Here is a 14,186-nt window from a genome sequence, read left to right as displayed (position 1 = left end):
TGCCATATTGCCACTGACGAGATCGTCACCACAATATAGGCGAGCGAGTAACAAACACAAAAAATTTGATTAACTGGTTTTATTGAAAAAGAATTGCCATAGGCTGAGGCCGACGAGTGCTTATGCCATATTCAGAAACACGGTAATCATTATAGTCGTAAAAGTAATCGTCATAAGGCTCATCATAACCGTCATCAACATAGTCGTCCAGTATGATGGTGTCTGTGATTCCACCTGAAACTGGAAAAGCAGTAATGACAGCAACCAACGCAGAGAGAAACGCCAACTTTGCAATCAACCTGGAATGCATTCTGAACCAATAACCTTGCGGTGATTTACTGCTGCTGGAGGCATGGGAGGCATTTCCTTTAAGCGCTGCCCACATTCGTAGGGACGCGGGGAACCTTTCCGCAACCCACAGAAAAGATTTACGCGGTGACCGAAAACCGAATGAAGTATGATTGTATATGTGTGTAAATGCTGTTTCTATATATCTTGTGTGATAATTATTCGCACTCCACTCAACAATCCCAGTAAATAGGATCGTAGAGACAAACATACAACTGCATCGTTGCTAAAAGTGGAACAAAACGGAGTTAAATCACCCTGCCTGGTCCGTGTAGAAGGATTATTATGAAAAGGAAAACAGCCACAATAAGGCCATTTTCCTTTTTATTTTTGTGCACACGCTGCTGCATTTGTGTTCAAGGATTATTATGTTCATAAATGTTTATCATTATATGTTATCAACATTATTATTTTTATCATTATTTTGATCGCTATTATAACTTTTAATCATTATTATTCTTTATCAGTATCATTTATTGTTATCATAATTATTATTTCTTTGATATTTATTATATTTTCTGTCATTTTTATGATCTTTGATTTTTATTAATATCATGCCCGCACATAGCCCAAAATACGGGCATCAGGTCTATTTGAGCGGCCACTCTGACAGGTGTATGGCTTGAAAGCTGGGCACACACAAACAATCAGGTTCGATGACAAGACACCATACCTCCCCGTTGCATTATTTGCTCTTTTTTGCGCAGTGTTTTTAGATTTTTTCCCAATTTTCCAATGTCTATATTTGTCAATTGATTTGTTTTATCCATATGGTAATAGACTGTTTTCCTTGCACTGACTCTGTATCATCTCTCTAGATAGTCCATAACTCAGTGTAATAACAATAATTAACATTTTGATATTTGTGTCATTTAATTAAAAAATCGTAATATTCTTTTTTTTTTTTTTTTTTTTTTTTTTTTTTGTAATACAATCTACGCTGCCGGCCATGGTGGGCAGGAATAGGATCCTGGGCATGGAAATAACATCCTCCCTGAAGCCAGCACTCTTCCAGTCATGGCCCAGCTTCACTCCTCCCTTAATCCACTTCCATTTATGTGCCCAACCTGGCCATGATCGTTTAAACAGATTTGCAGTCACACACATGTGCCAAATGAGGTGGTTCCCATATATTTTATGGATTCTCCACCAATGTAAACATTAAAGGGAAGGTAAGTTTGACCATGCTGTTGGGGTTCTTACGATGACCTCTAGGAGGAATGGAGTAGCACTGTCCGTAAGACAGGCGAGTAAGTCTTCTCCACAATCGAACCAATTTTTGTTATAGATAGGGCAGTTTGCTGAGGAGATAGAGACCGTTCCGGTACAAGTATTGAGGATTGGATGAGGTTCTGCAGGAATGGGGTTGCCAGAAAATCAGTTAGAGTTGATAATGCTACAGCTTGGTTTTCAGGTATAACTGTGACGAGACGGAAACGATCGGGTCGGCTACGGAAAGAGACTTTGCCAACTTATTTTTGGATACATTGCTGGAAGAGAAGAGTGTTGTCAGAGTAAGGAGCTGTGAGGGGATCACGAAAAATCGGTCCCATTTGGCTGGGCTAAATAGAGATGGGGTGGTAGAAGGATGGGGACGTGTGGAAATAGTAGTGTTGAGGGAGCTATTATTACGAAGAGGTGGACAATAAGGCTGTAAAGTAGTAATAAGGGAGGATGGAGTGATTGATGAAGAAGATTGTGGGGGTAGAGGTGAAGTTGAGAATGTTGGGAGAGTAGGAATGTCTCCTGGAGATCGAGTGTTGACTTGGATGGATAATGTACTAGTAGGCATTGAGGAGGGGGAAGTAGTTGCAGTGTTCCGAGTCGTGGTCAAAGGAGAGCCTGGGGTCGGGGAATCGGGAGAGTTTGAGTTGGTGGGGCTATTTGATGAAGGGGGCAAGCCTCATTGCCCCTAGTAAGGGTATAAAATCTTCATTACTGGCCATGACATGACTAAGAGATGTTTGGCAGCGAAACAGTTCGACAAGTAAAACAGGGGAATATCATGGCCATGGCATGACTAGAGATGTTTGGAAGAGATAGTTAGACAAGTAAAACAGGGGAATATCATGCCCATGGCTCCCTCAGGCCGTTCAGGAGTGGCACAAAATGAGCCTTTTATCCTTTCAGCACGGCTCTCACACCTTGGTAAGTGGATAGTAGGGGTTGGAGAAGGGACGGAAACAAAAAAGGAGGGGGAAAAAAACCGTGCAAAATTAGTGGAGTCGAGAGCTGAAGCCCAAGGCAGGGAAAATCCCCACCATTGGGTCCCAGCCCTCTCCACCTAAGCCTTACTTATTGCTCTGTAGAACATTGTACAAATCTGTCAAATAAATAAATGTTCTAGCACATGAAAAGCATTATATGGGATTACATAGACTGATAAACAACTTATTCATATTTATTTTTATTTTGTTTTTATCATAAAACGTCACAATTTGCATTATTTGACAGGTTTCACATTTTCAAGATAAATCTTTAAATATGAGAATATCTGAGAAAAAAATAAAATTTTCCATCTCTTGATGAATATCAACTGTTTTCTATGATCAATTTTAGGTAAATAAGATAATTCGGTTTTATTGTAATGTATTTATACCTATACATTAGTCCCACTTTAGTGTAAAAAAAAATAGGTTCATGAGCAGTTTTCCCACATCACATGGGCAAAATTATTTATAGTTTTGATTCATCCAAAAAAAAAATAGGACGAGTACAATCAGCTCAAAGAGTTATTAATTAATTCATTACATTTTCAATATACACTACATGACAATGCCATTAAACTGATAAACATCACAGATTAGTCTATAAAATGATACCTATGCATTAACCCCTAAAGGAGAATAATATATCAAGTCGTATAGTCACGCACACATGCATGACATGGTAAAAGTAGCAAAATCCTTGTACCTGCAGTTAAACTTGCCATCTAGTCTATTTTTTCTGTGAGCACACATAGCTCTGAATCTCTCCAGCCTTTTGGGGTTTTGTGAATTTATAAAATTATAGTCAGTAAAGTAGTCAAACATAATACTCATATCTTAAAAAATAATGGATAAAAGCAATGTGTCAGTAAAATTAAAGAAGTAAATCTGCCTATACATTTTGTTAGAAAAAAAAGGAAAATAAAGCAAAGATGAGTATTATGGGAAAGCAAGAATAAAGACAGAAATGGAAGACTTATGAATATGGAGATTAAAAATTTCCATCTTGCGAAGTGATCATTTGATGCACCATTGAAAACCTGGCTCAGTTAACTGAAATACACAGTATGTGTGTCACATATCAAATCAACAAGCACTGACTAGTAATGTAATGACATAAAACTAGTGACATGTCAGTACAATGGAGCATAACACAATCCTTTAGTGACAAATGAGAAAAGGAGAAGAAATTTACTTTTTTCTTTTATGTATATGAAAATAGGAATGAAACAGAAGACATATAAATACCATTAACAAACATATGTATTAAAAAACAATATTTCAAATATAAAACTGTAAATTAGCAAACCAAATTACTTGCATAATTAGGATTTATAAGCTCTAATAGTGTTCAAAAATTCAGAGTCAGAACTATTTAAGGTCTCGGCAATTGCTGCTGAAGCTTTGGCTTTACATCGCCGTCCAGGACGACCAGCAGCTGGAAGAACTTCCTGGGATGAAACATCTGGTGATATCTCTGCATTCTTCTTTTTACGAGAACCCCTGGGAGCTTTCAAGGACTGTTTCTGAACTTCCTTTTCTTTGGCTTCTTGGTTTTGTTCCTCGACATCTATAAGACTATCACTGGGACTGGCTTTTTTTCTCCTTCCTTTTGGTTTGTTGGTTTGAATGTTCTCACTCACTAACTCTCCTTCAGGATCTAGTGTCTTCTTGCTTCCTCTGTCATTCCTTGCTCTTGCTGTTTTAGCCTTTTCTAGTGTTTCTACTTTCTCTTCCACCACAACTACATTTTCCATCTGTATCTTCTTTCTCCTTGTACTCTTCTTGGTTTCTGCCATGAGGTTCTCTTCAGTGCTATCTTTTACTACTGTCAGATCTGCATTTTCTTCCTGTGTCTTCTTTTGCTTTGTACTTTTCTTGGCTGGAATGGAAGTGGTAGGACTTTTTATTACTGTCTCATCATTCTTTTTCCTTGTCTGTCTCTTTGTCCTGGATTTTGGTTCTGGCTGCAATGTTTCCTTTACTACTTCTTGTAATACAGGTTCTGTCAGTTTATCAGCAGCCTTCTTGTCTTCAGAAGTATTGCATACTGAAGCACTTTTCTTCTTTATGGTCATTTTCTCTTCTACATCTGATTTCTTTTTACCCTTCTGAACAGGTATGGTTTCATTTAATTCAACATTATTTTCCTTGGGCGGAGGGTCTTTTGGTGCTCTCCTTGACAGCCTTCCTCGCATCTGTTTAGCTGGTACCTCTGGCAAAGCTTCACTGGAAGATAATTTTGTTGTTTTTACATTGACTTCATCCTCTGTTATCTGGAGGATTTCTACTGGTTCAATTTTCTTTCTCCTGCCTCGTCTGGGCAATGGTTTGACTGGTGATAATTCATCACTTTTGCTGTTTGTGTCCTTTTCTATAGATGGCTCTACTACAGAATCCTGTTTTTCACCTTTTTCAGATTTTGTTATAGCAGTTTCCACTATGTTGCCACAATCTTCACTTATTGCATTTTCCTTTCTCCTACCTCTTCTCTTAACTGTTTTATCTTCAGCTGCTTTTCTTTGCCTAGATTTCTTTTCTTTGGGTTCAACAGGTTCTTCTTTTACTGACTTAGTGTCTTCTGCTTTCTTTTGGCTGTCATCTTGAGATTCCTTCTGCCCTTGCCTATTTGCCTTCACTGGATGTAAGAAAAGCTGGTTGCTATCATTATGTACTGTATCATTTGATGAATTAAGATCAGCATCATGAGGTTTGTTTTCCTTGCAAGATCTGGCAGATCTCTGTCGTTTTTCTTGCTTGCTTTTCGTGCTCTTATGTTTCAAATTAACTTCCCTTTCTGGAAGCATGTTGTTTTCCTCTTCTTTAATATTTCCTAATTTATCAGAGTTGCTTTCAACCTCAGGTTCGTTTTTCTCGAGTTTCATTACCCTTGCTTTGACTTTATCCTTTTTCTGGGTGTGGGCTAAAACATCAAGGTTCTCCAACATTTCTGTGGTTTTCTCCTTCCTATTACCTCTAACTTGCTTCCTTTTTCCCTCAGGATTATGCATTATGTCCTCTTTTAATGTTTCACGGAACTCATTTTTGTGAAGTGCATACTTATTCTGCATCTCTTCCTCACTACTACCATGACTTTCATTCTTGTTCTCAGTATCACCCATCTTAGTCCTCTTGATATCCACAATTGAAGTATTGTCTTTTGTTAATTCACCCTCTGCTACTCTACTTGCTCCACCAAGGTCACCTGTGATGGAATTCTCATTCTTCATGGTTATTTTTCTAGTCTTTGAGGGGAAAATCTCCAAAGAATCATCAAAGTCTGAGATGTTGGTTTTCTTCCAGAGAGAAGAATCTGCAAGATGGTTTGGCGACTTATCTTCCAAAATCCTATCCTGAAGATCAACACTGCTGGTAACTGAATATTTTTCAGAAGGATTAGAATCCCAATCTGTCCTAGGACTTTCCTCCATCAATTTTGGCTGAAGCTGCTTAGAGTTTTGTTTTACTTGAGGTGTTATTTTCGTATCTGCCGTAGTGTCATAATTGTTTTGAATTTTGTTTCTAGGCAAATCACTGTCATCTTTGGGGATCTCAATCAATGCTACATCACCTTCTTTTGCTCCCGTCAGATTAGCATTCTGGGGCCTCTTTGGAGTTGCAACAAATATCTGAACAGAGAAATTGGGATCACCTCCTATACTGGAATGCTCGAATGTAGTTTCAGTTCCAGTACTGTTTACCAAAGAGTTGCTCTTTTCCTTTGAGTCATTCTCATTGGGTGTCCTTGGTATCTGTTTTCCTCGTGGAATATAATTTTCTTTAGCTGTTGGAGGTTGTAAAGTCACACAATTATCTACCATTACACTAGTGACTGGCAAAGGTATATCCTCATGTGAAGCATTCTTTACTTCATTACTCTTAAATGGTGTCTCCATATATTTCTCTGAAAGTTCCGACACTTCTCTAGAAGATTCAACAGAATCACTCTGAAATGTACGATCACTTACAGTAACTTCAGGGGTAGGGAGTTCATCAGTAAATGGGAGATCATCAAATTCGCTTAAATCTGGAATAGGTCCCATGGGCTTAGTGTTGAGAGAATCTTGACCAAAAACTAAAATCTCCTTTTTCATTTTGTTTGAGCAAATTGGCCCTACATAGTCTTCCGAGGTGCATGGGCCTTTACCTAGATCATAAGTACCTCGTCTATCACTAGCACCTGAAGGACCGCTGATAGCAAATGTACCTCGTCTGTCATTTTCATCTGGAGGACCACTGACAGCATATGTACCACGTCTGTCCCCTACATCTGAAGGACCACTGATAGCATAAGTACCACGTCTGTCCCTTACATCTGTAGGACCACTGATAGCATATGTACCACGTCTGTCATCATCTGAAGGACCACTAATAGCATATGTACCCCTTCTTTCCTCTTTCTCAGAATGTAAAGGGATGGCAAATGTTTCTCTCCTGTTGGTTTCACTTAGAAAAATGTTATCATCCTCATCTTGGGAAGAATCAAGGGATTCTCCATCCATTTCAGTAGATGAGACATTGTATGTTCCTCTTCTATTTGGTGCATTAGCTGCACTGTATGTGTCATATTCTCCACATCCACTTGGAGGGGGAAGGGTGAATGTACCCCTTCTAGCTGCATCACCTTCAGTGACATTGCTGTGGGACTCTTCTCCCTCATACCCAACAGGAGGTGGGAGGGTGAATGTGCTCCTGTTTTCTTCACTGTCCACTTCCTCACCATACGAATCTTCTCCCTTAAATTCTGCAGGAGGGGGGAAAGTATATGTACCCCTTCTATCTAGCATAGTGTCATCATCCCTCTCATTTTCTAGAGGTGAAGGAAAAGTAAATGTCCCTCTCCTATCACCAGTACCCTCACTAACTTCACTGTATGAATCTTTATTTTCATATCCTGAATGTGGTGGGAAAGTGAAAGTGCCCCGTCTTTCACTATCAATTAGAGAATCCTCTGATAATAGCACTGTTTGTTGGCATCTTGGGGGTGTTGGGAGGACAAAGGTTCCTCTTCTGTTAGTCTCAGATTTTTTCTGTGTTGCAAGGGTAATGCTATGATGTGACTTTTCTTCCAAGAGAGACTCAGAGTTTCTAAATTCTGACTGATCATCACTAGAATTGAAGTCTTCCTCAGCCTTTGGTGTTCTGGGAAGCTGTCGTCCACTTGGAATATGATTACCTGCTGGAGCAACAGACAGAAAAGGTGAATCTTGGTCATTGTTTTCTATTGCACATGAAGTCTCTGGAGAGTCAGTATCTTCAGGTGGAAGATCAGATGGTTTGACAGGAGTTCTGGGTAGTTGACGACCTATTAAAAAGAAGAAAAAAATTAAGAAAATATAATGTCTTCAGTAAAGAGAAAGAGAAAGAGAGAGAGAGAGAATATTATAAATAAATAAATAATAATATAAAGCTTATAATTTATTTCTAGACCATCCCTTACACCAATGGCTAAGTTCACACTGATGAGTTTCTGGTGATGTTAACACATCCATAGTGGGAATTATCACTGACTGTGTGGTTGTTTATCTTCTACAACAGCCCCTCTTTTTAAAGAATGCAAGCTTACACAGTACTTAATATACAACTCACTCAGTGTGTATATGTACATCTCTGGCTGCATCTTATCACCAACAATCTCTAATGACATTTATGTTGTCCAAAATTTGTATTACAAACTGTAATATTCAGAAGAGGCTGCACTCAGAACTGGCTGAAATCTTAAATAAATTGTGCATGCATTTTAATGTACTACCAGTTACGTTGTAGTTTTATGATTTTTACAAGATATTCAAGACTACTGGGACCCATACGTCTTTGCTTCTGGATGCTTAGCTACATTCATTATTTTTTTCACAATGTTGCTTTTCCCCTTCTTCTTAAAACATCTTTTGTTTTGTATAGTGTTTTTTTCCTGAACATAAAAATAAGACTGAATGTGTTGTCCTGAGAGTCTCTTATCTAATACAGTTTCTTCCTCTTTCACATCCACACACACACACGTGCACGTGCACACACACACACACACACACACACACACACACACACACACACACACACACACACACACACACACACACGCACGCACGCACGCACGCACGCACGCACGCACGCACGCACACGCACACACACGTACGCACACACACGCACGCACGCACGCACGCACGCACACACACGCACACACACACACACAAAAACAACAACAACAAAAAGAGGAGAGAGGAATGATTCAATGAAGCCTCAAGTTCATTTCATGGTAAACTAAGGTAAACTCTCTCTCATCCCTAGTAGAGGGGTAAGGGGTGAAGCAAAGGATAGGGGGCTATGGAAGACAAGGGTAGGACCACAGAGAGGGAAGCTATGATGTAGACTCTGCTGATGATAGTTTCTCATTTTGGGTACAGGGTTGGGCATAGTCTAGCTGATTTACATGATTGGTGGGCGGAGCTATAGAATTTCTAAGGCAATATAGTCTAAAATATAGAGCCAAAACAGAATACAGGGATCACTTAACAGGACAATATAAAATGGGAAAGAAAGAAAGAATGAAAAAATATATCCAGAACAGGATACCAGATCACGGGGGATTATTTATGCAAATACCACTGATTAAATGTATATCATTCATCATCTTTTCATATCTATCTACAAAATCTGTTTACGGCAGTAAATGTGATCAAACTATATAACAGCAATAAGTTGCAGTATACGGCCTGCAGCCAAAAAAATGGTACACTATATGCTACTATATATGTCCTATTAGACCACATTCTGTGGCAGCAACAATAGTTCTCTGCAAATGGAAAAAAATTGTGCCTATGTCATCAGTGTAATACAAACTATGGTATTAAAAGGGGTAAAGAGGGTTAAAGGTAGGGAAGGTGAGTAATGGGTTAAGTTAGGGATTAGCAAAAGGGTGATTAGATCAAAGTTGATAGTTTATAATGTCAAGAGTTTCTGAATTGGAGAGGATTGGGGAGGAAACATATTTAAGGGGTAGAGGAAGAAGAAGATGTAGAAGAGAATGCAGTAGGAGAAGATGAGGTGGAATGTTTAGATTGTCTGTTGCCATGAGTAGAGCAAAGAGGAAGAGTAGTAGGCACTGGAGAACTAGAGACTGGAGTGTCTAGATTTAGAATAGTAAAAGAATTTGACTGGGAAATGGAAGGGGTAGAGGTAGGAATGTAAGGAGTAGAAGGGAGAACGAAGGACAGCACTGGATTAGGGAGCAAGGGAAAAATCTCTCTATGCTTCTTGCCTGGCCTTGTGTAAAGTGAGGCCAAGTTTGAATCTGAGGACTGCTACCTCTGACTCAAACTTGAAGGTAAGGCAGTCCCTATAAAATACATTATGGGAACCACCTCATTTGGCACATGTGTGTGACTGTGCAGGCCTGTTTAAACAATCATGGCCAGGTTGGGCACATAGACGGCAGTGGATTGTGGAGCAACAGTACTTAGCAGGGTGGCCAAAATCCCAACATTTCTGGCATTGATGGGGGAGGGGTCAATATGGTCAGAGTATATGACTCTTCACCAATATGAGGTTATGTCTATGGAAGGTAATTTTGGCAATATTGGTGAAGGACTCTCAATGGCCTTTGGGCAGAATAGTGTACCACTGTACTGATACTGCATCATAGTCAACAAGGTAGGCAAGCAGGTCATCTTCACAGTCTGACCAATTATGGTTGTAGACAGGGTAGTCAGTCAGGGAGATGGAAAGTTCTGGTACAAGTATTAAGGGAGGAGTGAGGCTGGGCCATGAAGAGTGCTGGCTCCAGGGAGGATGCTATTTCCATGCTCAGGATCCTATTGCTGCCTGCCATGGCCGGCAGCATAGATTGTATTACAAAAAATTAGAGTATTACGATATTTAATTAAATTACACAAATAACAAAATGTTACTTATTGTTATTATTACTGCACTGAGTTATGGACTATCTAGAGAGATAATATGGAGTCGGTGCAAGGAAAACAGTCTATTACCATATGGATAAAGAAAAATCAACTGACAAATATAGACATTGAAATATGGAAAAAAAAAAAAAAAAAAAAAAAAAAAAAAAAAAAAAAAAAAAAAAAAAAAAACATTGCAGAAAAAGAGAAAATAATAATGCAAAGGGTGGCTTGTCATCGAACATGATTGTTTGTGTGTGCTCAGCTTACAAGTCATAGACCCGTCAGAGTGGCTGCTAAAATAGGCCTGATGCCCGTACTTTGGGCTATGTACAGGCAGTGAAGCATCGAGATCCAAGTAATTATTATAGACACCTGGGTGACAGGATATTTTTCATATAATTTTTGGGAAGAAAATATAGTATGTTAAGTTGTGGCCACACAACTAATTTGTGATGATATCCAATCTTCAAAGGTGCCCCAACTTATATGTTGGCCATTTCTGAACGTGCTGACCCCACGGCCAAATAGAACCATCACCTATATGATCAATTTCAGTCAACAAACAAGGCACTGAGATCCTTCATCTCGACAAACTCTGTTTTCAAGAATTCACATGTATGTTAAAACCCTATTCAATAGGACAGGTATGCAGTTGACATTTAAAAACAGATTCTCATAATATGACAATATTTTGATGATCAAATATGGTCCCTAACTGATCCTTAACCATTACTCAATAAATAGACCAGTAAACACAAAACCTACAACACTGAATACCTTAACTGAAAGGAGAATGGTAGAAGCAGCTACCGTTTTCTTACGAAAAGTTAAGGGTTGCCAGTTTTACTTTTTGTAATGTGGTTACTTTACGGTTAACATATTTTGATTTCTTTTTGTTTGCAGGTTGATTGAGTCATGGTAGGTACTAAAAGCATGAAACAGACCTGTTTAGAAGCAGAGAATTAAGCCTGGGCAAGGGTGTGTACTTTTTAGACAGGGCTGGAGAGCCCTTGACCAATATGTGTGCATTTTTCAAGTGACTGCTAGAGAGACGTGACCTATCACACATGAAACTCAAAAGCCTCTTCTATTCTTAGGGAGAAAGGGGGGCATTTTCCGCTGAAGACGTTGGAGTGGCAGAAGAAGAAGAAGAAGAAGAAGAAGAAGGAAGATAATGAACAAGCGCTTTCAGCTGAATTAAGTGAAAACAAGTTATTCCTGGGCCGGAGTGAAGCTGGAGAGAGCTACATCCAGCAAGAGTAGACTAACCACTTTCTCTGATGCAAATCTTGCTCGGGTTACTAGGGATGACAGAACAGTATGTCATTCCTTACAGAAAAAGGCTAAGAGCTTTATATTAAGACAAAGGTTGAAGAACTCACACCCACATTACTGTAATGAATTAGTTGTCTACAAGTTTCTACAAGTGTTTGCAAGTACTTTCTTCATTTACATGTTAGTATATCTAGAATCTGTTTGTGTTATGTAACACTGAAACTATTTCTAAATATATTGCCCGTATATGAAAGCTGGCAAATTATTTTTTCTTAACTCATTGGTGACGGGTGTAGAAAAGTAAAAAAGAAACTCTACGCTCTGGCGAACCATGGCAACACGCCGACTTTGAGCGCGTGAATTCGGTACTAGCCTCCGGGCTAGTACAGTGGTAACGTGCCGGCCTCTCATCCGAGGGGTCGGCGGTTCGCGCCCCGTCCAGGCGCGAGAAGTTGCAATTGTCGCCTGGAGGTTACTGCTGTGGCTGGGCACCACGGCGGGTAAGGACTAAGACGAGTCAGCACCAGCTGACACACGTTAGCGAGTCGGCATTAGTCGACACAGGCCGGGCTCCCCTCATTGGCATAGCCCGGGCGAAGCTCAGCTTCGCATATCGGACTTATCCTTATCCTTAATTCGGTACATCAAGCCGAATCACTGCCTCTGAGCGCTTTGGCGTGCCGCCGCGGTGGACAGCCGCACGCCACATTTTGAGCGTATTGTTATGATGCCTATAAGCGTGACCCGTCAGGAAGGGGTTAAAGTCCCTTCCACTAATAACTGTTGTCTTTGAGGTCTAGGCTGACACTCTGATTATCAGGAGAGTATACAAAGTTTCACTACAGGATATAAGGCATTCATGCTATCAGCCTAAAATCACACCTTGATTTACTCTAAAGTAAAAAAACTCTGGTCTGTACTAAAATCCAGGGAGAAGCATGGTCAGAGCAAATGTGGACTTTTGTTATTGGCAAGATCTTACGTGTACTATGGTCCTCCATATTCAAGGGTTACAAGATTATCACAAACCCATGGATTGTAGTACAGAACTTTAGTGATTATCTTTCCTCAGATTTCTATTTATATCAACATTTTCCCAAATACCTGTTGGAATAATAGTAGCAATTTTTTCCTCTTTTGGTGCTTCTGTGGGCTGAGAATCTGCCTTCTGTTGAACCAACCATTCATTCTGTGTCATAATAACTCCTGACGAGGATGTGCTGATGGAAACCTTTCCAACTGGCTCCTCAGGATTCGTGGAAATGATATTTGGGTCAACATTCTCTTGCTCAAAGTTTTCTTTGCGAACAGGAACCTTGACTACCTTCTTGGCTGGCTTGTTTCTCAGTTCTTCCTGTTTTATTATCTGAAAAGAGTGGGTCATAACATTAGCAAAGATCCTAACCAACATCTGTTCCTTGTTTCATACAGCAACAAAATATATATCTGTATTGATTCTCTTAGTGAGATCAAATGAGTCTTAAACAAGATAATGTTAATGATAAGTATATCTTCAGTGACAGTCCATGTACAACAAATAGATGGCAATGGGAAGACTCACCAAGAAGACCTAGTTATTATAATAAAAAGAAAATGAAAAAGAAAGAAGGTAAAAAAAAGTGTGTGTGTGTGGGGGGGGGGGGGGGCACTTTTGAGTGAATTCTACTCAATTATACATAACAAATATTGTCTTTTTCTATTCAAAATAAAAATCACATAAACTAATTTATATTGTCTTAATTATCAATGCCCTAACTTTACAATTCACTTGTGACACTAAATCATCATAGATAATTTTTTTCTTCTATGACAAAAGAGAATGGGTACCTCCTTTCCACCATTTACTATAATTCTTTTTCATGAAGTCTCAATATAACTCAGTTAAAGCTGAGCTGCATTTTCACTGTTTTCAATAAGGTCTAAAATAAAAGCTCATCATGAAATCTTTTAATACTGAGATGGATTCACAGAAAAGCTAATTTAACCCAGTGATAATTCAATCATCAGATTTTTCTAGAATTCTAAATTTTGTCTGCTTACTGGTTCCCAGTCCCTGTGAAAACTAGGTACAAAACTCAGTAATTGGTCTGACATTTGAAAAATATTTTGACATACAATAACACTTAGGCATATATTTCAAAAGAAAAACTTTTACCACAAATATGTCTTAGTGTTTTATCTATTTAGCATATTGTTCTTTCTCTAATACACAGTATATTAAATGAAATTCACACTAATTTCAACACTGGATCCTTGTATATGGAAATGTATATAACCTCTAATCAAACCAACTTCCTACATGAATCACCACCAGAATACCACACTTTCCAACACAAAGGCATTCAAATGCTTTCTTACTTTCAAAAGATTTGACCTGTATTATACAAAGAATTCACTACTGTTAGTGCAAAATAAGTCTTATAATCATATGAAATGAAGATCGACTTAAACAGAAATT

The 14,186-nt window shown here is 38.9% G+C and overlaps 1 protein-coding gene across 1 annotated transcript in view; it reads right to left on the bottom strand.

The window, feature by feature from the left end:
* Window positions 1-2,784: 2,784 nt before the first annotated feature.
* LOC125029782 (protein ELYS-like) overlaps window positions 2,785-14,186 on the bottom strand; it is a 14,784-nt gene continuing 3,382 nt past the window's right edge. Inside the window, exons 3-4 of the mRNA XM_047619926.1 lie at window positions 12,833-13,094; window positions 2,785-7,860 (exon numbers count right to left, since the gene is read on the bottom strand). Coding sequence (XP_047475882.1) covers window positions 3,881-7,860; window positions 12,833-13,094 — 4,242 coding nt within the window. The 3' untranslated portion in view covers window positions 2,785-3,880. The remainder of the gene's footprint in view (window positions 7,861-12,832; window positions 13,095-14,186) is intronic.

This window comes from Penaeus chinensis, chromosome 10, assembly GCF_019202785.1.
Source record: "Penaeus chinensis breed Huanghai No. 1 chromosome 10, ASM1920278v2, whole genome shotgun sequence".
NCBI lineage: Eukaryota > Metazoa > Arthropoda > Malacostraca > Decapoda > Penaeidae > Penaeus > Penaeus chinensis.
The sequence above is the reverse complement of the archived record's forward strand: the minus strand, read 5'-3'. Positions and strand labels throughout refer to the sequence as shown.